Raw genomic sequence first — 25,088 nt, 5'->3', positions numbered from 1 at the left:
TACAGCTGGATGCAACAGGGGGGTAAAGAAACGCGTTTCCCTGTCACGCCTCCAGTTCTACAAACTAATTTTTTTTCCCCCCCGTGCCAGAGAGAAAAATCAATCTCTTTCATCCAGAGTGGAGCGTTAAGGATTCGCGCGTGAAATTTCATTTTTTTTTTTTTTTTTTTTTTTTTATAAGCGAATGATTTTTTTCTCCATACGGAGAAAGGAACGTGAAAATTCACCGATATACCCAATTTTCACGCGTTTGGCGCTCGAGTATATCGCGAGCGTGACCATGTTAACGATCAACGATCACGTGAAAATCCAACTTTTTATCGGTTACGCAGGATGCACACGGCGAAAGTGATGCGTGTCGAAGAGGCGAGACAGTTGAATCCCATGACTGGGAGAATCGCAGCAAAAGTGCACGCGAGAGTATGCACGAGAGTATGCATACTCTCTTTTCTCCTCCGTGACTCAAAGGAGTTCACTGGGTAAAATGGGAGTTCGAAATCGTATCTGCAAACCGAGTTACGGTTTGTGTGCATCGAGTCCGTGATATTACGCGATAACGAGGCGAGTATTTTTTGCCAGAAAGATCGATCAACTGCGACATGTAAATGGATCGATGGATGGCTCTTTCGCCGTTGGCAAAGTGAAACGGAAACGGCCGGGAAAATGTTATTTGGCGGGCAATTGGAACGGTGAATAAAACAGGAGACACATTTTGGCCAATATTTTATACTTGAAGATCGTTCTAATCTGTATTTATAATAGTTTTGTTAGAAAGTACACGGTTTCTCACTTTCCAACCGCTTTCTAAAAATGTGAAAAGAACAACGGCGAGCACCCATTCCGATTCGTGTTCTAACGGCACGTAATTGACCGTCGCGGGTTGCGGTTGAAACATAGTCGCGAAATTCACCGTGAATTGAAAAAACGAAACATCGAGAATTTATATTACGCTTTGTTAATGTAATGTAATGAGAAAAGAGAGAGAGAGAGAGAGAGAGAGAGAGAGAGAGAGAGAGAGANAGAGAGAGAGAGAGACAGAGAGAGAGAGAGAGAGAAATATAAGAAATTATGGAGAACAAACATTTTTATAATCAACAGCAACGATTACTTTCTTTCTGCTTCTCTTACTATTTTAAAATTTCAACAATTTTTCTTCGTTATCGTTAAGCGCTGGCAGACAGAAAGACTCATCCGCCCCTTTGATCGTTTTAAATGCTCGGGTTAAAGGCTAAGCGTCTCACGCGGCCTACAAAAGGTCGTTACCATCTTAACAGTGTCGTACGTAAGATATGTTTGTAAGACGTTCCATGCACGTATGTGTGACACACACGTTAACTATCGCAAAAGGCGAGGACGCGAGCGTCCCGTTGTCGCTTCAGCAGGTATGTTTCAAGTTATAGAACACGACACCTAACGCGCAAAGTGGCATAATATTTGCGTCGCATAAGCCTTAAGGTCGTGTAAATACGTTCTTCCTCGATGGTCGTTGCACGTTCCTACGTCTCGAGGTTGACTCGAAGCAATCGCGAAATCGCGTACGCACGTAGTGTGTTGTTACGACATGGCTGTAAATTGTAAGAATTGGGCCACCACGAATACGAATACACGGCCCGTGTACGTACACGTTGCACGCGAATGCTGCTTGCTTTTTTTTTTCGCGTCGGCACAAGAACGCAAGCGCAATTATCGCTAACGCGGATGTCTGGTCGCGATTCGCGGGGCCTTGGCCGGTTTCCCTTTCGGAGTAGCGAATTGGCATTGTTTAAATACCAAGTAAAGTTTTAATCCGAGTGGGGGGGGGGGGGGTTCGATGTATACATTTTCCTCGTATCGATATAAGATATACACGAGTACGAAGAATTTCTAATATACCGACAGAACGACATTTATGATGGTAAATCGATACGTCAGCATGATCGGTAAAGAAACAATTTTGTCGATAAAGTAGAAACCTTATTATATATGTTGATGAAACTACTGTCGGTAATATAGATATTTTTAAAGTGACCGTTTTATGATATAAAGAGAGAATTGCAAAAGAGATTTGAAAATCTGTAAAATTACGAGCAAATTTGTGCACCTTACCTTTCGTTGTTTCAGGCTGAATACTTTCCGTTTTAATTTCCGCCCTCGTTGCGTACGGGATAGAGGTTGGAGATGCTTGCGACGAAGGAGCTGCTAATTTCTCTATCGGAAACGAAATCGATAATAAACGATCGATAATTCTTTTCTCGAAATATATTTCAAATTTTGTTCATTTACCTGCTAACAAAGGATTTGCGGCTGCGATATTGTACCTCTGCCGTCTACAGGAAGGGGTTACGGAAGTTGTCGTGGACGTTGGTTGACTGGCTTCAGCCAAATCAGCTTGCAATTCTCGAAGGAATGTATCTAACGTGTCAAAGGGTTCTTCTCCTGTGACACCAGCCATTCCTTCGCCCTCTTCTGCCGGCATATTTGGAGCAGCCGGTGTTCCTACAAGGGCATTTAATTCCATCGGGGAAAATTCTACTGGCTGCCCTGTACTGCTTTCCTGATAAAACGATAAAGCCTATTTATAATCTTAGAATTTTTTAAATTTAATTGTTAAAAATCATCACGGCGAACCAACCTGGAGACATTGCGTTAAATCGACCATTTTGCCGTCATTGTCAGGGCACCAAAGAAGCTCGTCGTCTATGAAGGGCATGTTTGACTCCTCCTTGGGCACGAGGGTGGAGGTCAGCGTAAGGGTTTGCGATACGGGGACCGGCATCGGGACCCGTACCCTGCGGCGGGGCCTCTCTAGCCACCCCCGCGCTTTCTAACATCCAAAACCACCTTTGAAACGTCCCCACTTTTCGCCTCCTTCTTTTTCTACTCCTCAGATTTCTTTCTTTCAATTTACGCGCTACTTCGATTCCCCTAAAACAAACATATTTTATTTAATTTTCACTGAACAACTCTTAAAATTACATTTAAAAATTACTTTCTGTCGTTACACGAAACAAACATGTTCTTGCGAGTTAATTTTGCAACTGTTCCGTTAGAGATCGCAACCATCGATATTCAGCTCGATATACTCGTCGATAAAGGACGGATCGATAAATTTCATCATGGCGGACCATGAAACAATTGAACCGATCATTCGATTCGTCGATGCGAAGCAACCGTCGATTCTAATAATTAGAAGTTGATTCGTGTAGTAGCATATAACAGTGTAAGCAAGTAACGTTGGCATTTCCATGAAAGTGAAAACATCGAGTGAAAACTTTCTTTCTGGCTTGTAAGTTGTTTCACTTCCTGTGCGCGTAACCTCACTCTCTTGCTGCCGATGCATTTCTATGCAGCTTCTACACGCCGCTGTCTTTACGTAATCCTCAGCCGCGAAAGAAAGTTTCTATCGTTGCGAGGAGGTTAACATCCTCTACCTATTCAAATATCGCTCGCTGTTCGATGTAATCGGAAGCAACGCTCTACGTCGAAAATGAAGCGATCAAATATCTATATACCCGCATAGAAAGAGAACTCTCTAATGAAACTTTATTAGTTCCTTTCTTTATATAATCAATAGAAATTTTTCAAAGCGAAAATGTTACTATGAACATCTGTTTTCTTTTCAAGCTGATATACATAAATACGTATGGATGACATTATTTTCGAGAGAAAATATTCATCGAGACAATAAATTTCAAATCGCCCGCTCAAAATCAAGTCGGACAGTTTTGACATGGCAGACGACGAAAGCAGTTCGACGTCCGACGAGAGTTTGGACGTAAAAAGTGTCAAATTTGATCCGCTGAAAGCGCTTTACTCCACAAAAATAAAGCTTTCAAGCACGAAAGCACCAATTTACGACAATGTTTCGAAATTCGAAGCCGTAATGTCGGGTTTATCAAAACAATCGAAAGTGTGTATCGCGTTCGTGCGTGCCGATACAGTCGGCTGATGTCTTCTGTTTTCGTTTTCTTTAATTATTTCAGAAAAATGATCGGACTACCGATGCGAAGCAAGGAGAATGTTCGAGGCAACGATTTTTATCCCATCAAGGTAAGATTGTCGCTATATTCTCAACCAGTCACGTGGTAATTATCTCGTTTATTGTCGTCTGGAGTAGTGAGGTTATATCATTTTGTCGACCCAATCTTTGAATGTTTCACGAGAGATGGCGACCGTGTGAAACTTTCGCATCGTTGAGAGGTCGCAGTTTCATTCATGATAACTCGCACGTGGTATCAAATTTCAATATGCTTACGGTTAACAAACACGAACGATGTACGTACGCGGAAATGGAAAAGGGAAGTCGCGTAAGAGTCTATGAGTTTAGACGTCTCTTTTATATCCGAAGAAACATACTTCGTGTTTCATGCAATTTTTCGTCGGCCATATAACCTCTCCCACTTTCCGAAACATCTAATCGATTTATACAAATATAACGCTCATAAAGCATTATACATGTTTATTACGGCTTTGCCGTACCTTTGCCGCAAAAAATGAGAAATTTCGCACGTTTCATTTTGTGCATCGGATCAACTTCTCAGAAATAATACGCGTTATGCGTTCGAACGAATCGTCCACTGTAAGATAATTCGCCCCATATTCGCGAGATTCTCTCGAATGAATCATTCAGACATATTTTTTTTTTTCTTCCTTCCCTTTTCTAAATCGCACTAATGGGACGCGAACAAACGATGCCGACTGTGCACTCTATATCCCAGATATTGGCACACTTTATTTACGATGCAACGAATACCACGAAGGTCGTCGGTATGTCTTCGCGAGCCGCGCGCGCGTAGTCGTGTGGAATTTGACCTCCGCGAAAGTGCGTCAACTGGTAGAAGCCCCCTCGATCTCATTGTTTCCTTCTTCGCTACTGTCCTTTTATCGCGTGCCTCTGTACCAGCATATCATACCTAATGTCGCGAAGCATTCGCCGAGACCTTCCCTCCGCTACGTATTGTGCAAACGTAACGTGGAATCCACGGCAGAAGGTCTGCCGAAATGTTTCGCAAGTGCGGAAGTCTTCGATCGGCGCGTGTATAGGGTTATCGGGTGCGCTATTTTTTCCGCTTTCTTTTCTACTCCAGCGTCACGAAAGGGGCTGTCTAAGAAATTATCTTTACTACTATCATTACTATTAATAGTATTATTATAATTTTATAAAACGTTACAGATAACATAATCCATCCAATAATTTTGTATAATTTACATCGCGTAATATCCAAAGATATCCCAAACATTGTTAAACAGCTCTTGTACAAATTTTTATTATTATAACGAGAAAATCGTTGAATTACAACTTCCGATTCGCGATCTTTTTAAAAATAAAAATCGAATGAAACTCGAATAGAACCCCTCGATACATAGGGTATTACATCAGACGTGTACCAGGTTTCTCGCGTGGCGTTCTATGTTTCCCGAGTCGAAACTTGACCGAAGGCCCGCGTCGCTTCTTAACCGTGATTCTGACACGGTGCCAAGCGAGTTCGGCTTAGATTTTCAGTGAAAGTGGCGCGGTTACCGAGCGGGTTCGCCAACGAAATTTCGGCACCGGTACGACGCTTCGCCACCATCCTTCTCTCATGGCCGCCGCGCGACACAGGGTGGCGGAAGCAAGGGGAGGCGGGGCATGTGCTGCACAGAAAGCGCAAGGGAAAAGGGAAAGAAGGACAGAGGGGTTGGTGGAGAGGTTAAGTCAGCGTAGACAGAGAGAGAGAAAAAGAGAGAGACAGGCGCGTTCCCTTCATGTCCCAGCGGGTAGCCCGGGGGGGTATGTATCTATTGGCCGGCAGCCAATTACACGAGGCAGCCGATAAATCACGGATCCCTGACCCAGTGCAGTTTTATATTTACAGGCGACGTTGGTGCGCGCGGGGGGGGAGGAGGAGGCACGGGCGCGCGCCTCTGCCGTTGCTGCCACTCGCCGCGGCATTCACCGTCTTTCTCTTTCGTTCTTTCTCCGCTCGTCCTCATCTCTCCGCCCGGTGAGCGCTCCGTGGTGATACAGTAGTGGTGGTGTAGGGCTTTGCTTCTCTCTTTCCGTCGTGCGTCGATGCTCTCTCGCGCGAGCGACATAGTGTGGTAAGCCACGGCAGGGAGACAGGAGGAAGAGAGAAAGAGAAAGAACGAGAGGGAGAAGGCTTCCTGCACAAGGGGAAAGAGGGGGGGCTGGCCGTTCGATTGTATGAGTGAGTGGGGTGGGGTGTAACAGCGTATACGTACGTAATGCAGCACTTGTTGCGCCCGGGCGTCGACCTCGGACTCAACCCGAGGCTCCGCGCCGGATTGACCGTCTTCTAGACCGAAAATTTTGCACGGTACACCGATGATCGCGCGGTAACCTCGGTGGAGGTCCTTCGACTTCCGGCCGTCCCAAATCGAATCTCTTGGCGGATCTCTCTCGTCTCTTCGGCCTCGTACGAGGGAAACGGGCAAAGTCAGGGACAACGATTCTTCGTCGATCTCTCATCTCATCGGCGAGTATTTCCGTTTCGGAGGGAAAAGACGGAAGGGGGTGTTCGAGGATGTTTTTTTAACGCGAAAAAGCGGGGCATCGTTGAAAATCTCGGTACGATATCGAGGAGGATCGCGAGCGCAGCGAGAGTCGCAGCAGCACTTGTTGCGTCCGGACGTCGACCTCGACTCAACTCGAGGCTCCTCAGCTTCGGTGGCCTCCGAACACGTTCGGCCGGAACTGTGATTTTCATGATTGCGCTTACGTAGAATGTAATCGAACGTTATTATCGTCGCTCTTAATTCGCTCCGGGCTTTCTCCGAATAACGCTCGATATACATACGTAATATGTTCTCGCGCGTATAATACCGCAATTCGTCAATTTTCCATCCGAATAGATCCGAATAGGGCATTTACACGTTCTCCTCGAGAGTCATCACCTATCCCTTCCTCGACACGCGAAAACGAGAGAAAGCTCAGGGGAATCGAGACTCGCACGCTACTCGAACGGAGGCGACTGCGAACGATTTTTACCACGACCTAGGCCAACGTGAGTCATTCGTCGTTCCTCGACTACCATCGTAACGGCTCGTTTTAAAACGTTACTGGATCGTTGCTCGGATCCGATGATCTTTCCACGTCACCATTCTCTAAATTATCCTGCATTCCGCCCTCGTTATCATCGTCGTCGTCGTCGTCGTCGTCGTCGTCGAGGTGGTCGATTCTTTCGTTGGAACCGGCGACAACGCGTAAAACGTTGGCGAGTTTGGCCGGCAGAAATACGACGCGAACCGAGTAGTCCGCCAGTCGTTCGCCCCGAGTAACGGAATACACGTCGTGCTGTTTTCCCTTCGATTCTTGCCGCGTGTTGCGCAATATTTATACGCGCGCGACATATGCATCCACCACTCGGTAATTCCACCACCGTGGCCGGCCAACGAGCGGAGGGGACTTTATTTTCTTCCACCGTGCCTGGTGACTCTGCAACTGCTAGCAACTGCAGCGTCCAACGCGCGATGCATCGCGGCCTTTTTGTCCGTTGACCACGTTATCGGATACGGAAGCGTTGTGTCGGCCGTTGTCTCGAAATTCCTCGCACGAACGAGCGAAATGAATAAACCAATGGTCCAATGTTCCACCTTTTTTCCTTTTTGCACATTCGTCTAATGGGTAGTCGGGCGACACCCGGTAGACCGAACGATCCAATTCCTCGGCCGTGTGCACCGTACCCGCCGCCTCGACCTATCCCAACGTGTAACAGATGACTATCGAGAGCACGTCGAAAACGGTGGCGTTTCTAACCCTCTCTTTTGAATCTCGAGTGGCATTCCTTTCAAAATCGGATCGCCACCCCTTGCCCTCCAAACTAATCTCGCGGTTTTCATACCGTGAGAGAGGGGAATTTTATTTTTATTCGATCCGGGTATACGGTAATACGTCGAGGCGAGAATTAAAAATTATTAGCGTTGAAAATTAACGTTTGGCCTACGTAAGTTTCATCTACCGTTATACGTATATAACGAGTCGTTCGAAAGGAATGCGGCTGCAAACTTGCTAGATACATATCGTTGTTGCTGCGAACGATTCCGAATTCAGCCATCTCTCCCGCCAGCGATCTACTTTTTCTCTCGTTACCCGGCGCGTGGATCCGTTCGCTTCTGGGGTAAAAGTGATTTCTCCTTTCTTCTGGAATCTCACCGAGTCTCCACGGACTTTCCTACCGACTTACTCGTTCTCGCTATTTCCCACGACGAGTTTCGAGCCGAGCCACGGAAAAATAGAGAAAAAGAAGACCAATTCCTTCTTTCTCTCTCTCTCTCTCTCTCGCAACCGTTTCCTCGAAATTCGAATCTCTCTCTTTCTCTCTCTCTCTCTCTCTCCTACTCCACGCGCGAGTATCCCCTTCGTTACCTGTCCGCTACTTAGAAGAAAACAAAGCGAAACGGTGGAGGAGGCCGAAGGGGAGGGGAAGGGATCGAAAGGGCCTGGTCGCAAAAGTAACAGTACCTACGGATAGTTCGCGTAAAGCAAACTCTCGCGAGGCGAACAAGCCAGCCAACAACGTTTCCTCGTGTGCGTTGCTTACGTTTCTGCCTTCTTCTTCTTCTACTACGTGCACACTCCCCTCCCCCTATTCTCGCGCACACGAACGAAAAAAGATGCGGATGTGTGGGAAGGAGAGCGCGTGCGCGCACGTGCAACTCGGTGGAGCGTAGTAGGTACGTGTCGCGTGCGCGGCTATTCAATGTATACGTGTTCAATGTATTTGCGTGTGTGTATACGCGTGTATACACGTATACGCGGCCCGTATATATACGCGTATACGTGTATAGAGAGGTCTGGTGGCTGCTCGGCTGCCTGCCTCGGCTCTCGGGTGCGCTGCCCGCCAGGACGTTGAACCCAGCGCGACTCAACCTGGGGATCATCCGCGGGTACAACCAGCCCTCCCTCCCTTCCCCTCCTCCTTCGTCACCCCCCACCACACAGGCTACTTCTCACTACTCTTCCTCCTCCTCCTCCTCCTCCTCCTCCTCCACCACCACCTTCGCTACCGTGTCTTCCTTCTCGTTCTTCTCGTGTCTTCGAGAAAAGGCGCGCGCGCGCGCGCGCATACGTACACTCATACACGTTCTCTCTCTATCTCGTTTTCTCCTCGTCGAGCTCTCTCTCTCTCTCTCTCTCTCTCTCCGCGTTGGCCGTTACCTCTTCCTTTTTCCTCGGACTCGCCCCTTCCCCCCCGATATTTCGTTGGCCAGAGGAGCGCAAAGGGGGTAGAGCGCGAGCCGCCCCACCTGCCCCGCGCAAGAACATTCTCCAGGGGCCGTCGTACCCACCTGCATAGGGATCCAACTCCTCCAACTGCTCCTTCGCACGCACGGTAAACATTTTTGCAGGTGAACACGTGAGATATGTTGCGCGGACGATCGAAAGGGGTACGCGATAATTGGCGGGTCCTTTTTTTTGCCCAGGTAGAGTAGGGTAGGGTAGGGTAGGGTTAGGTTTCGCGATTGTTTTCGCGGGACAGGTTCGACGCCAATATTCGGGGTTCGAGCCAGGTGGAACCACCTCGGGGAACAGGTTCAATCTCGAGATAGTACTATTCGTGTGTGCGCGGCTCGCGTTCGTTTTCCCTCGAGTTTTCGAGCGGAATAATTTCGAAAGTTTTTTCAAAAGAAGTTTCGAGGTGGAAAGCGATGGTCGAGGAGGAGGATAATACCCGGCGGCCGTTTCGTTCTCGACTCGGCAAAGCTAACGGTTCCCTTCGCGGTTCACGCACGTGAACGCTCTCGAAGCGTTATCTCTCCTGAGTGTACGACTGAGAATCGAAAAAAACTCTTTCTCTCTCTCTCTCCTTCCCAGCGCGTTGAAAGGAATAGAAGAGGAAAAAATAGTGGCGCACGTTGGAGGTGGACGACGTTTTACGCCCTCCTCCCCTTTCTCCTCTCATCTCCTCTCGCTCTTTCTCCTTCTTTCTTTTCCATCCCTCCGCTCCCCGCCCCTCCCCCTTTCTCCGCGCGCGCGCCTTTCTCAAGAGAGCTCCGCGAGATCGTCCAGGCAGATTGCATCCTCGCGTGGAGAACGAGAACCGACAGTGGAAAGCGACTATATCGTAAACACGGAGGCGACCCTTCCGTGCCTCGTATAAATATTCCGTGGCTTTCCTTTATGTATCGTCGATGGAGATATATCGTCGGATATAAAAGCCGGAGATGCTCCGGGCGTAATTTCGATAATCCGTTTTACGACCTTTTTCGTCCTCCACCTCCTCAACCTCCTCTTCCTCCTCCTCCTCCTCCTCCTCCTCGTCGGCCAGACGATAGAGCGCATAGACGAGGGAGAGGAAAAACTGGGAGGATAAAATAACGCGTGGCCGCCTTTGCGATTAGCCACGCGTGGTACCGTAAACGAGGCAATTTCTAATTTCACCACGACTCCGGTTCACGGACGTAACTGGAAGGTGTGTGTTGTTCCCCTCGTTCTCCTTCCCCCACCACCTTCCCCTCGTTTCTATTTAGTAGATTAGGCTCGACGAAACGTTTTAACGTGTGGCCATTCGAAATTATCGAATAAACGTCAACATTTTTCTTTATCTTTATTCGTGTAATAGTTAATGTATTATTATTATTATTTTATTATATATAAGCAAATCGATAATACGATACTTTCAAATTGGATTTTCGATCGGATCTGATCGTTTCTTTTTGATTTCACTCTGATCATATTTTTGATCAGATGCATCAACCGCCCCATATCGATGAGGATAGTAACGCGAGGATACGTAACATAGAATATCTATTTACGAGTATCCATTCTTTTATTTGAAGAGAAGATTGGTTTTGAGAAAATGCGTCCAAACTTGGATGAACTAAATAAGGATAGATTCGAAAAATCTGTAACAAAGAATAGAAACTCTATCACATTCTAGCAATTGTATTCGAGAAATAAACACGATTATATATTTTCTTCGAAAATCGATGGGCCCGGTGGTGGGCGTATTTTTACCGGTCTCGCCCATCTCCCCGTAACGAGCGATAAATGGTTCCCGTTCGCGGGCTTCCCCCAACTTTTTATTTTTAGAAATCGCCCAAGAGACAGAGAGCACGGCCTCTCGAAAAATGGCCTCTCGGCCGGTGGCGAGTTATCTAGCTCTTTGGAGGCTTGCTCTCTCGGCCGCCGGGAGGTGGAATTGGATCGCGGCGCGATAGTGAAAGTGGCGGGCGCGTGGTGCACGCGGAAAGGAATAAAGAAAGGTGGAAAAGAGGCGAGTGGAAGCGAGGGGAGGGGGAAGAGAGAGAGAGGAGGGGGGGGCGAGGCGTGTAGATCTAAGGTGGATGAAAGTTATCGGAGAAAGCCAATTGGCAGAGCGTCGATCTCGTCGAATAGCGCGACCGATCCATACCCGCTCTTTTCGCACCAACGCAACACCTATCGACGAATTCAACCCGTCTCGAACCCGTGTGCGAGTAGAGTGCTTGCTAGTAGAGAGCGTGTGCGCGCGCGCGCATACACTGGCGAAATAAGTGCACTCGTGTGTGCACAGAGCGTATGGCGGAGAGCGTGTACAGAGCACGGCCAGCCTTTACGTAACTCTGCGGCGTTCCTCTTTCCGCGCCACGCCAGGCCAGGGCCGGGCCACCTTCTCGCCAGACCCCCCGCCTATTGCTAATCGTAGTAACGCCATCACCATGCGTGCAAATTTTCTTGATTTGAAGTTGGTTTTTTTTTTTGTGACACGAGTTATTTATCTTTAACCAATTTATAATAATCCAATTGGAAAAAATGAAATATAAAAATCCTATTATATTTATATGTCATCGAATATTGTAGTTTGTAAAATATTTCAAAGATCGAAATCCTAATTTTCGACAAAATGAATACTTGCCAAAAAGAAGGGAAAGAACGAGCTCGCGCGTTTCGAAAGGTTTCGAAAAAATTTCGAAATCTCCTCTTCGCCCGAATCTTTCGCGGATCGAAAAGGAAGAAAGAAGTCTCGACTCGTCATCCCTAGTCCCTCCCTGGAAACGCGAATTGGATGGATTTACCAGAGAGGTTGTTGCTTAGAGAGCCGCGCAGGCCGACGACCAGTCATGCACGGTGAATATACTTTCGCCGCTACGAATACTTAACGAAACGTGGAATTGAGAAGAAATTGCGAGGGGACGTTTGCGTGCCTCCAGGTCCGCTATGTAATTTATCGTAATCAAATATTTATTGTCATAAATAACTGTCGCTGCCGCGGGAATACGATATATTCCCTTCCCCCTTCTCCCTCTCTCTCTCTCTCATTTTCTTTTGCCTCGCCGTGGCCGCCTTATCGACAGAGAGGAAGAGCGTAGAGGGGCTCGAGGATATTCCGTCCGCGCAATTCGGTTCGCGTAGCTCGCATACAAATTCGATTTTTCTTAATGGACGCCGGTGTCTTCCTAGGCATCGTATAGTCCTCGTATAGGCGACCCGTCCTACGTAATGGCTTGTGTGTCTCTGTTCACGCGGCCGCGGCAAAAAAACGAGCAAAAAGCGGCGGACGAGTAGAGAAGCAACGATGCTATCGGCGGAGTTACTCGTCTCAACGCGGCGTGGAATACAACGTTGAACGATGATTTGTCGGCGGACCGACAACCACCTAGAGCAACATAAATTCTTATTAGTACGGTGTGTTACGCTTGCCACGGAAAAATCTACAAGGGACAAATGCTGGGAACTCGGCCACCGATAATCATCCCTTGTTGATCGAGAGATGATGATAAATTTCGAATCCCCATCTCTTCCTTCGGATGACATCTCCCCGTCTACTTTACCGACCTATTTTCACGACACGTGAAACAATTATTAGAATTGATAGAATTTGAAATTGCAGATTTAAATTTCTCGATCTGATTTTTAAGTTATTCAATGGACGGGGAAATTCCATTACGTGGATAAGGATATTGCAATATGCAAGTGGCAAGATTGCTGTTAAAAGTTGAATATAAAGGGAAAGGAAATTAACGATTTTAGAAAAATTGCTTATATATCGAATCGTTTTGCATCTAACGGAAAAAAAAAAAAAATGTTTGCTTTAACACAGACCTGTGTCTACAATTTTTGTTTGTTATCTACTATTACGTAATAATATTCGAAAATGTAAAGAAAACGTGTATCATAGAGAGGGATTAAATCAGCGTTTTTTCCTTTTTTTTTTTTTTTTTACGATGCGCAGAGTCTGTGGCCAACAAAAAGAAGATAGAGAAACGAGACTGGATCGCAGATGGAAGGAACGTCCTCTCGAAAATGCAAAGAACCTTCGGCCCGTTAGGAATGCTGCACGAATACATGGAAAATCGAACTCGCGTTAAGGTAGGTCATGATTCGTAATATTTTTTTTCTTTTTTTCCAACGTTCAATTAGACGCGATCATTCCTCGCCTCTTCTCTAATCGATAAAGAACGTGAGAAAATATCTCGCGTGTGATTAAAAGAAACAATTCCTTTTTAAACATTGCATCTATAGACCTACAATTATATTTAAATGTATGTATGATTATAATTCAAGTTATAATAATGAAAATAAATATCTGTATATCTAATATATATATATAATCAATTGTTCGTCGTATTATATATATCTCTTCGTTAATTAAAAAAGAAAAATAGCTAAAAATAACAAAGATACGAATACAATAGATGAAATTTATTCCAATTTAAAAATAAAAGGAAAGAAAAAGAATAACGAAATGCATCGAACGCGAAACAAATGCGATATGATCGATCATCATTTTCACAAAGATCTTTCCAAAAATTAAAAAAAAAAAAAAAAAACATCAAATGCAAGACAATATAATGAAAAAATCTTCTCGAATCTATTCCAAAATTAGAGTAAGCGAAAGAGAAGAGGAGAGAAAAAAAAAAAAAATGCAGAGGAATGCGGTGACCGACTATCTCGACTTTCCTCTTTTGGCGGCCTCGAAATTCGAGGGTAGTCCTGAAATGGGCACTGTAAACACCCACGCCTCCCATTTCTGCCTGACCCCTTGTGGCATTGTGCGCGCACGCACACGCGGCTGACACACTTTCGCGGCCGGGAGACACGTGCGCGAGCCCTTCGAAGGTAAACGAAGGGCTGGAAAGGTGCGGAGAACAGGAAGGGAGAAAGGAGAGAAACTTGTGCCTCACTCGGGTCAACACTCGTCTCCATGGAGACGAAAACGGGGCCCCTCTCGTCCTGTTTACGCCCCTGATCTTCCCCCTTCATTCAAGTGACGCTTCGAAAAGCCAAGGTCGCGGAAAACACACGATCCCGAAAAAGGGGCTTCTTCCGTCAAAGAACGTCTCTGTTTCGCGCCCCCTTCAGCTTTTCAAGTACGCGCACGATGGCTAGATATATAGTAGAATATTTTATAAGTATTTATGTTAAAAGGTAGTAGGAATTTTTTTCTTTCGTAAAAATTATAAGTTTATAAATAGATTAAGTTTAATAGATTATATTAAATTTATTACCTATAAAATATTATTCGTGTTATTTCAAATTAATCGATCGATCGATTATCTATGTGTGTTTATCCCTCTGCTATTTCGTTCTTTATTGTCCTCAATCTTTTGTATCATATCATCATGAAAATTCGTCAAAATCGAAAAGTTAGATCCGCTGAAGAATATATAATTTTAAACAAAGTTGTTATAGAAAAATTATTGATAACAATTGATATCAATATTTCAACATGAAAATATATTATTTTCAACTCTTATATCATCGCGAAACGATATCTATTAATAACGTGCATAATAATTACGCGAATTCAATAGTAAGCAATTTTCCTATATTTATCTCTCCATTACATAAACAAAGCCAATTTTTCTTTTTTCTTTTTCTCGACGACTTCGAGGAAATACGTTCGAGATTTCTTCATTCCGCGAATGAAAAGAAAAAAGAAAAGAAAAAAAAGGTCGCCAGTATCTCGCCAAACGCCACGAGGATCTCTCCGCGGGGGTTGCAACAATGTTGAACGAAAAGCTCTCGATCGACGATTTATCCGATCGTCGTTGTTGCGCAACGAGAAAGCCGAGGACGGTCGCGTATCAAACGTTTTTAATCTGACCGTGGGGGCCTCGTGGCGGCGCATTCTTCTTCGACAGGGAAACTGAATATCGCGTGTGAGTCAGACGGCGATCCGATGAAATCACGTGAAGACGTTTCTGGATCGTATCAGTCCCCGACAACGATCACGAGCCATTTTTCTCGCGGCCGGAAAATAAATCAACGTGCAAGGTCTTTTGTTCTTCTTCTTCTTCTTCTTCTTGTTCTTGTTCTTGTTGTTGCCTCTCATTGTAAAGAGAAATCGTAGGGGGGAGAGGGGGAAGACTCGTCCCGACGAATCGACGAAAGTAAGAAAAATTCACTTCCTGCCGGATCGAGTCTCGCCAACTTCCTACTTCCATAATTAGCCACAGCGTTTGAAGAACGAGATTTCTGATCCGAAGCAGGAAGTAAACAGTATATACGATGCACTTTTTTCCTCTTAATAATAGACAGAGAGCATTTTTCCTTTTCTTTCTTTTTATTCCTTCGAAGAAGTTTTAATATCGAGATTCATTTTTCTTAGTTTCGTTAATAAAAATAATAACACGTTTGCACGATCTTCATCGAAAATTACTCCTATTCAATAATACCCTTAAAGCCTCTTATTCATTTGCAAAACTTTTATGTTATTACAAATTCAATAAAATTATGAAAACTATGTTATCTATCGATCTCGAAAAAAAATCTCGAATCACACCAAGTGTAAAAAGTAAAAGTAAAATATAAAAGTATGCTATCTATATATACTTTCAAAGAGGTGGGATAAAAAAAATAAAAATCAGTCCCGATCGATTAGGGAACGTTTTGAAAGGGGTTTATTCTTTTCTTATCGTTCCTCGGCTATTAGGCTTAACAGTTGCACAAGAAGAGGACTCGGCTTCCTCTCGAACTGAACGGATCTTTGAACGATGGAGATAGATAGATAGATAGATAGATAGATAGATAGATAGAGAGAGAGAGAGAAAAAAGAAAAAAAAAAGGTTAATCGTTAAATTGATTGTAATTGATCTTCCTGCGGAAGCGCCAGTTCTATGTTCGATATTCTCAATGAGCGGAATCGAGTTCCTAATTAAACTCCTTTCGGCGCAGCCTTTTAATAAGAGACGTGTTTCTCGATTAATTACATTCATTAACTTTCATTTCTTCATCTAAGAGGCTCGTTATCGCTCGCCAAGCCTCGAGAGATCCTGCGCGTTTCTTGAAACCACCGTCCTTGGGAACAGATCCTAATCTCCGACCTTCGGGATGTGCCTGCATCCGGAAAGAAGATTTTTTTTTTTTTTTTTTTTATCCGAGCCGATCGATTGCTCGGCCTTCGACTCGACTTCTCGAATCGAACAGAGTGGAAGAAAGTTGTCGTCGCCATTTCTTTTTCTTTTTTCTTTTTTTTTTTTTTTCTTTTTCCTTTTCCCTCCCCTTGGAATCGTCGTCTCTTCGTTCTTCATACGCATTCCCGCGTAATAATAATCTTGTATAATCGCGTAGTCGTTATGTAACAATATGTGTGTGTGTGTATAAAAAAAAAAAAGAAGAAGAAGAAGAAGAAAAAAGGACAATTAAAGAATATATATATATGATTGGCGCGAAGACAATCACGAAGAGATCGTTATTTTTTTCTTCATACCTCTCTCGTTATTTCTACTTGTTATGGATCGTTTGTAATTCACTCGTATGTATATTGTTATTATTATCCTGGCCGTAATTCCATCCTATAAAGTTATTTCTATCAAGAATTATTGTAACAATTTGCAACAGGGACTTAATGCGATATTGGCAATTTATTTTTTTTTTTTTTTTTTTTTTTTTCATTATTATCGATCGTGCGCGTAATTATTCAATGATATAAAAGAGAAAAAAAAGATTGCAAAACCACGAGATTACATCGTCGATACATTATTGTCGATCCTTCGATTTTCCACCACGATTTCGAAAGCCCTAAATTTTCCGCTCTGATTCGAATCTCGAGCACCTTGAACGATTTTCAATTTCTCCCCTCCACCTCTCCCTGAATCGCTTTGGCGCATGACAAATGGCGTTTCGAGGATTTCCGTTTCCCCGATGAGAACGGTCGTTCAGACGTATCTATCCGCGCCTGTTAATCGTCCAGATCCTGCTGGACCAGCAAGGATACGGCTGGAAGGAGTCTCGAGGACTCCTGGAATCGATTCTAAACGATAGAGCCCATATGGACGGGGGCCCCCCTCTTCTCTCAATGGCGTTTCGCTCACGTACAGGGCACGTGCACGGAGTCAATGACGAGCAGCAGAAAGAAAGAAAGGTGTTGGTTATATATATATATATAAGATTGCTTTTTCGAATTCTTTAATCGTTTCTATTTCGATTTTGTGCGATCGAGAAACCTTAGAAGTCATCTTATCGTATCTCGCGTTTGAGTGACGCTCATTTTTTCCAAGATGCGGTGGCGATTTTCCGACGATTGATAAAAATTTTTCAACGATTCTCTCGTATTTTTTCCATCTGTCAAAACTCGACTTGCTCTTATATCTTGTTATTACTCGATTGAAATTTGATCTCCACGTGTAACAGTGTGAATGAATTCGAATCGATCGATCCCCTTGACCGATCAAGAATTATCATAATACGCGCAAACGTGCACATTTTATACAGAGAGAACTCTCTATAAAACTTGCTTACTGATAAATATATTAATCCACAATTTTCACACTTTAGACAGGGAATTAATCAAAGAGTTTAAACATCCTCGATGATCCTCAATTCATTCCCTTCATAATTAGATATACATATACGATAAGGAACGTAAAGGAGAGGATAAAAGAATTTCAATCGAAGAGTTCCTCTTTTTTTTTTACCTTGAACGAGCTCGAAATAGTTAATCGTTAAAATGATTTGCTCGAGGATCTCCTGGAAACGGTACTGAACGTTAGATTCGCGAGAGAGAGAGAGAGAGAGAGAAAGAAGGAGGAATGGTTGGGGAGAAGCGAGTGAGAGAGTTGGAGAGTCACGCAATTAGTTTTCATTGCGACAAAGCCGGGTATATATCAGTGCGAAAGGCATTGAAGGGGGCCTTGCCACGGCCTGCACTTCCGCGTATCAGCCTGCTGCTATCTTGTCTCGCGACGTATCTATAAGCGACAAACAACGGACTCGGCGCTCGTTTTCTCCAAGACACCGGCAAATCGTCATCATCAATGCAATTATCGTATCCAGAAAATAAGGAAAAGTTCGCGTGCACGATTATCTTCGAGCGATTTCTTCTCGGTATGCAGACGAGCAAGAAGCGAAAGAAGGGGAAGAACTTTGCGTTTCTTTCCATTCTCGAAAAATGTCGTCCGAATGCATCTATCTATGAGCATCGAAGGAGAATTGTTTTAAAAGGAAAGTTGTTCGTTCATTGTCTAGTTTCAAAGTTAGAAAATATCTTTTACTGCATACCGAATATAAATAGAAGAATCGATGTACAAATCCTGAATGATTGTTTTTTTACAATCTTAATAATCGTTATCGACACAACGAGTTTTTCGTTTCTTTCATTTGAACGCAAAGTTCCACAAAATTATCGCCATACGCGATCAATTAATTACCCTCACAATCCTCGCACAATTCTCCAACAAACACGAAAACAGAATACCATACCTCCTCTCGAGATTCTTTTTTACCTTTTTCCTTTTTTAACGAACCAACCAAAATTATTCGCCCCAAAGAGCACCACGCGTATTCACACGCGTGTTCGGCAATCTCTCCTAATTGCCTTATTAACGCCCCTCCTCCTCGCGTCCCTTCGTGCCGCGAGGGGGAAAAAAACGAAAAGAAGAGAAGACAAAAATCAGAGCGCGGATACAAATTATGCGCGCGCGCGCGCGCGTGTGCGTGCAAAAAATTACGCGCCACTTTTTTTCTCTCGATCGCCGAAACGATCGATCAACGCCACCGCCCCTCCTCTCCTCTCCTCCTCTACATCGCGAGTACGACTCCAGGGATAAACGGATCCCGAGTTACGTTCGTTTAACGTGCGTATTATTTTTTTTTCTCGAGAGAGAGAGAGAGAGAGAGAGAGAGAGAGAGAGAGAGAGAGAGAAAGAGGGGAGGAAGAGCGTGGAATCGATCTCGTGGAAGGCAGGTTTTTTACCTGGAAACGCCGCTAACGCCGGCACGATTTAAAAGGAATAATCGTTCGTCCTTTGTGCCGAAGGTCTACACCAGAAACGCGCGTGGCATAAGGGGACACGTGGAGGCATACGTGGCCGCCTTCGACAAGCACTGGAACCTCGCGCTCGAGGACTGCTTCGAGATTTGGACGCGTAAAGTGAAGAGGAAAGCACCTGCTCTGGGTAATTTTTTATTTTTTATTTTTCGATTTAATTAGAACGGTTTGATGAATTTAGTTAGTTTGCTGTACGATGGATGTGGTGTATTTATGAAATTGAATGTGGAAGGAGACAAGTTTGTGGGACGGATTGTGTTCGAAGGGTCTAAGGTTAATTTGTTTTTCCTTTTCTTCTTCCTCTTCCTTTTCGGAGATACAAATTTGTTAAATACGTTTAAACGCTTTTTAACAACGAATTTATTCAAAAATTTGAATAATTACGATACGAAGCGTTGGAAATATTGGTTATCTTTGAAATTAAAGGCAATCAATAATTATATATAAAACGTAGAAAATGTAGAATTGGAAAACATGTTTCAAGGCTGTGGAAATAAGTAAAACGATTATCCTTATACGTGTTAATTACTACAAATATCTATTTGAAACGTCAATATTTTAATAAAACAAAAGTTTGTTATGTTACGTTATCGCGTCGATTATGAAAAACTCACGATAAACGTACAATGAAAAATCGATGCGATAAACAATTCGAGATATTCAAGATCGATAACGATATTCACTCTCTCTCTCTCTCTCTCTTTCGATAGCAAAGCGGGAACATCTGCGATGAATCAGAAATCATTGGGAGATGCTAATGCTACGCGCGGTCTATAAAAAGCGGTTGAAAGCTGTAACCTCCGACATTTGTAACGTGGCCGCCTCTTTGCCGTGATTCCGCGGATACGGCCCTGGAAAAATTGAATCTCTGACAGCCGCTCAAGGCCATTGCCTTGCCGAGGAATTCTAAACAATGTCGTGGGTTCAATGAAAAGTCGAATAGCCACAACTAAAAACTATTCGGCCTTCTCTTTATACATTCCTCTTTTTTTATATCCGTTCTCGGAATCACGTTCGACACTCTCGATAAAAGGAAAAAAAAAAAAAAAGAAAAAAAAAGAAGTAACGAACATTATTTATTTCTAAATACTGTTGGATTGGAAAGGACTCGATTTTTAATCGATCGAATGCGTGAAAGTCAATATTGTGAAATTGTTGTGTAGTTTATTAATCGAGAGAGAGAATTTATCGCGAATTTTATTATTGAATAAAATTATTTCAAATTATCATCGAGTTTGATAGTTGATAGTTTACTTGGAGAAATCATTTTTATTGAACGAATTTATATGAATTTATATAAACTAGGAATTTAGGGCTATTTTAGAAATACCTTAAGAAAAAGAAACTTTCGATATTACGATATTCTTTCCTGTTCTAACTTCTCGAATTAATTCGTAGTTACATTTAATAATTTACGTTTCACGAAAAAAAAAGAGAGAGAGAGAGAGAAAGAAAAAGTATTCGATATCCATTAATCGGCCTCGAGAAATGTTTCCATCCCACAATATATACAAATTGGCATGCAAATTTTTAAATTATACATAATGGACGATTCTCGTGTGCGCCTAGAATTTTAATACCGCGATATCAATAGGCGTAGTAACGGATGTATTCTTCGAGCCCAACTCGAAGAATCCAATTTAGTCCTTCCTACACCGGCCTGGCCATGAATGATACCTCCTACTACCGTGTACCCGTGTGTCAATGGAACGTCCGCGCTTCTTCCTATTTACGCCGTTAATTGATGCGACGAATGGGCACACGCTGCGTGCACCACATTTCACACGCGTCCGCCTCGCAATCCCCCTTCTCGATTTTTTATAACACGCCTCTTCTGAAATAATTGAAACCGTTTCCCCATTTTCTTTACTCTCAAATAATACTCTCGGATAAAATTTAACGAACGTTTTCTCCCAACGTAACGGGTCATTAGCAATCTTATTATTCGCGGAAAAGAACAAGGATATACAAGTTGGATATCGCGAGGGATACATCCTTAGGACGCCCCTTTACGCTCAAGGGGCAAAGACCGACCTTGACTACATAGTTAGTTGGCTACGTTCGATACACAAGGCCCATGTGCTTCGCGTCGTTCGTTTCCCTTTTTTTTTTCCCTTTCTCTCTTTTTCCCACTCGCACGCTCCTCCTTCCGTTCATCGAACAGAGATCTCTCTTTCTCGCTCTCGCCTCTTTTCCCCTTTGCTTCGACTCGTGTGTCCTTCCTCCTCCTCCTCCTCTCTCTCTCTCTCTCTCTTCCCTACTACTCCCGTTTCTCTCTTCCTCGCACCTTCTTCCTTCTTCCGTTCCCACTTTCCTCGTTCCGCTACAACCCCGCGCGCAACCTTCGGCACACGTTTCCATTCATTCACGTGGGGTAACACAACGGTCCGCACGTGGCGTCCGCAATTGCAACTTTCCTCTTATCGAGGCCTTCGCCTTCCACGCTGCCACGATTTCCGGTAGAAGCCGGATCTTCGCCTCGATTCACTTCTCACGTTATCGGGTCGTGGGATAATTAAGATTTTGGAAGGGGGATGAAATTATTGAAATGATTGTTAAGATAATTGATTAAATGGCTGGCTTTTAAAGTTGAATCGGTGAAGGTAAATTGATGGAAAGAAATTTCCAAGAAAAATATTTCAAGTTGCGTACTTGAAGGTTTTCGCCTCGTTTTCGAAATTTTAAAATAAAAGAGATTTCGAGGAACGGAAATTCGTTGTACATCGGACGAGAGTCAATATTATTACAATTGGAAAACTCGGCGGACAAAGGAAGAAATACAAGAATACGTTATAACTGGGAAGATCTCATACTGATTAGTCACGTCGTTCATTGCGAAAAAAAAAAAAAAAAGTTCTTTGTGAAACGAACGAATTCCTATCATAAATCGAACGTTAACGTCGCGACCCAATTAACACCGTAAAAGAGAAAGAAAAAGAAAAATCTTGAAAAAAAGAATCACGGAAATTTTACCGAATATCATTACATTTTATCGCCGAGATAAACTCGATTAAATCATCTCTCAATTTTATCTTTCTCTTATCTTCCTCAAAAAAAAAAAAAAAATAAAGAAAAATCTCGATACTTATTCCTATCGAATCGATAAAATTCGATTCGACACGAAATTAATTAACACGCTATTCGTTACAAAAAAAAAAAAACTATAAAATATAAGGAAAAAGGAAGAAAGGGAAGAAAGAAAAAGAAAGGGAAAAAAAGAGAGTCTAAAAAAAAAAAGAAAGAAAGAAAGAAAAAAGGGTATCCCTCCGAGAACAGTAATCGCGATACACCGAGCGAGTTCAGGGTTAGTTGGCCTACTGACGTACTTTAGGATATCCTGAGGGGTCGAGAGGTCGTTGATACGAGGCGGCGAGGGTGGCAGGCCGAGCGACCTTGAAGAGCAACTTCCAGGATCGATGTCTGCCGGGTACACGTGTCCCACCGACTCCTCGTGCTCCCTCCTAACCGTATCGCCCTACGCCCTTCTGCTTCCCCTCCGAGCTGGCGGACACGTGCCGGCACATAAACAACCTTTCGAGCCTTACCTCGTGACCCGCCGACATTCTCCTCTTCCTTCGCGGTTTCCCCGTGACGTCAACTCTTCCCTGTTTTTTCGCCATCCTTCTCGGCAAGCAGCGCTTTTTCGTTCTCGTTCCCGCAAAAGGATCCGGAAAGGAATCTTTCATCTTCGCGCGGTAAATGATGGCCGACCGATTTTGCGCGGCAAATTTGAAAATTTTCTCTCTTAAAGTGTAACATAATTGTATTGCTTCGGGATTGGAAGAGTTCTTCGAATTCTTTTATTTCTTGATCTTCAATGAATTCGATGTCGAAGTGGATGGAGGTAGAGATATGATAAAAATTGGAAAATTAAATCTATGTAATCTCGATTAATCTTGTTATTTTAAAAAGTATCACTCTTTTTTAAATTGTTTTAAATTCTTAAATTAATTAGGTATACCGAGCGGCGTGAAGACGATAGACGATGAAACCGCGCCCAAAGTAATCGTGAAGAAGATAGAGGGAAAGATGGAGACCTTGGAAAGACACGTGCCGCAAATGCTGCTGAGGGGAGAACAGGTCGCTATAATCGTCAAAATCAATTGAGACAGTGAATACGTCCTACTACCGAGAAACGGACACTGGTGACGTCACGCGACATCACACATGTTGCGACGCATCGAGTCATCACGAGCAACGTTATACTTCCATCAATTATATTTATTTATTTTTTTATTTTTTTTTTTTTCCTCCCCCGTTTTGTATCATTTTCTTTCGAGCAGTATTATCGAATAAACGTCTGCAATGTTTTTCGCTTTGATTTATTACACGATCCTGGCAACACGATTCATCAAAAAAAAAAAAAAAAAAAAATGGCGCGAAAATTTGAAACAACTCTTGGCGGATGATAAATTACAATTGAATTACAATCGAATGTTTCGAGTTGAATCGAAACGAAAATTCCAATGTTTCGTGAGCATATTATAATTCGGTATTTTTTATCAGAGAAATAAAATAATACATCGATCATATCTCGATCCTTATTCCAAAAGATTTATTACCGGCTGAACTATGAACTTTCTCGTGCTTTGCACAAGAATCGTTTCGTCGAAAAAAAAAAAAAGAAAAACAAAAAGGAGCTAATCTACATCTCCTTGCAGTCTTCGTTCGGTCGAAGAGAGGATTGTTCGACAGAAGAACAAGATTGAGAGAGAGAGAGAGGTAAAGAGAGAAAAGTGAGGAGGAATGAACACGAAGAGGGAGAGAAAAAAAAAAAAAGAAAAGAAAAGAAGAGACGAGAGGCGGGGAGAAAAAGCAGTGGCTGCAGTGCAACGTTGATGGGCCTTCGCTAATCTACAGCGTGACCATCGACGAGGAAGTTGTAGAAGAAGAAAGTAAATTCGTAATTGTTCGGCTGCACGGTGTCGCTGCTGTAACTAACTCGCCGCCGCCACGAACGGTTGCTTTTTCTCCAAGTGCGGTGCTCGTCGCACGTTAACCGCCTCTTTCTCTTCCTTTCTCGCGTGCACGCGGAATGCGCATCCGCAGAAATAAAGAAAGTTTCGGTAGTAGATTACGCCCGTAAACGATATAATTCATCCGATGAATTCCAATACCGATCTCGTATTTATACCCGCCCGATATCAGTTGCAATCTGATCAAGCATCGATTTATCGGTGAGATTACAAAATTCCAACGATATCTCAAATAGGAGGAGCTCAATTCTTTAAGAGTAGGCTTAATTGGTATACAGACTCAGGATCTCGAAGATTTATTCTCTCTCTCTGTTTTCTTTTTAGAATGATTCAAGTTTTTAGATCAATCCTTTATAGACCAACAAAAAGATTTTTTTTTTTTTTTTTTTTTTCTAAGTCGTTGATACCACGGATACGAATCCTAAATCCTTCTTAGATTTAAGAGACGTAGAATCTCAAAAGATTCCTATACAAATAACGATCCTTTCCTTTAATTTTAAATCGTGAAAATTTCTCCTCTTTTTATAATAATGATCACATACTATCGCATACTATCCCCTTCCTTTCTAACTACGTTACCGAGAAGTTGCACCAAGTGACGAAGCATGGATTAGGTCATGGTGAAAGCAAGAATTCAAGTTCCTAGATAGACCGACCAACAGACATTTACAATAAACGTACGATATTTTTCCCTTTATCGAGCAACAACCCTCTTTCCGTATTATTCCATTCTATATATATATATATATATACATATATATATCATACTTCCAACCAATATTCCCGAAGAGTGTTCCTTCTTTTCATTTTCTTATAACAATATATCGCGCGCCTCCTTCGTTTCTACGTCGCAGAAAAGTGCAGCAGCGTCGGTTTGGCCACGGTGAAAGCAAGAACCCTGTCCCCCCTTGTCCCCTAGATCAACAGGGGGGCGCACAAT

At 43.3% G+C, this 25,088-nt stretch overlaps 2 protein-coding genes and 1 pseudogene across 4 annotated transcripts in view; 1 reads left to right on the top strand and 2 right to left on the bottom strand.

The window, feature by feature from the left end:
* LOC122716449 (ecdysone-induced protein 74EF) overlaps nucleotides 1–25,088 on the bottom strand; it is a 159,009-nt gene that overhangs the window by 117,780 nt on the left and 16,141 nt on the right. For both annotated transcript variants that reach the window (XM_043939514.1, XM_043939515.1), the window contains 3 exons: nucleotides 2,612–2,904; nucleotides 2,263–2,533; nucleotides 2,086–2,187 (listed from right to left, as the gene is read on the bottom strand). In XM_043939514.1, coding sequence (XP_043795449.1) covers nucleotides 2,086–2,187; nucleotides 2,263–2,533; nucleotides 2,612–2,755 — 517 coding nt within the window. In that variant the 5' untranslated portion in view covers nucleotides 2,756–2,904. The remainder of the gene's footprint in view (nucleotides 1–2,085; nucleotides 2,188–2,262; nucleotides 2,534–2,611; nucleotides 2,905–25,088) is intronic.
* LOC122716450 (U7 snRNA-associated Sm-like protein LSm11) lies at nucleotides 3,038–23,478 on the top strand. Of its 2 annotated transcripts, none has more exons than XM_043939517.1 (6): nucleotides 3,038–3,199; nucleotides 3,604–3,889; nucleotides 3,963–4,029; nucleotides 13,134–13,270; nucleotides 19,161–19,299; nucleotides 23,128–23,478. In XM_043939517.1, exons 2-6 carry the CDS (start codon nucleotides 3,710–3,712, stop codon nucleotides 23,277–23,279), a joined length of 675 nt encoding a protein of 224 aa, XP_043795452.1. In that variant the 5' UTR covers nucleotides 3,038–3,199; nucleotides 3,604–3,709; the 3' UTR covers nucleotides 23,280–23,478. The 2 variants fall into 2 exon arrangements, with proteins under 2 accessions (XP_043795452.1, XP_043795453.1); XM_043939518.1 differs by having other exon boundaries at nucleotides 3,038–3,265.
* LOC122716452 lies at nucleotides 6,327–9,244 on the bottom strand (annotated as a pseudogene).

This window comes from Apis laboriosa, unplaced genomic scaffold (assembly GCF_014066325.1).
Source record: "Apis laboriosa isolate Shangri-la unplaced genomic scaffold, ASM1406632v1 scaffold45_cov149, whole genome shotgun sequence".
NCBI lineage: Eukaryota > Metazoa > Arthropoda > Insecta > Hymenoptera > Apidae > Apis > Apis laboriosa.
This window is presented reverse-complemented; position numbering and strand designations above follow the sequence as displayed.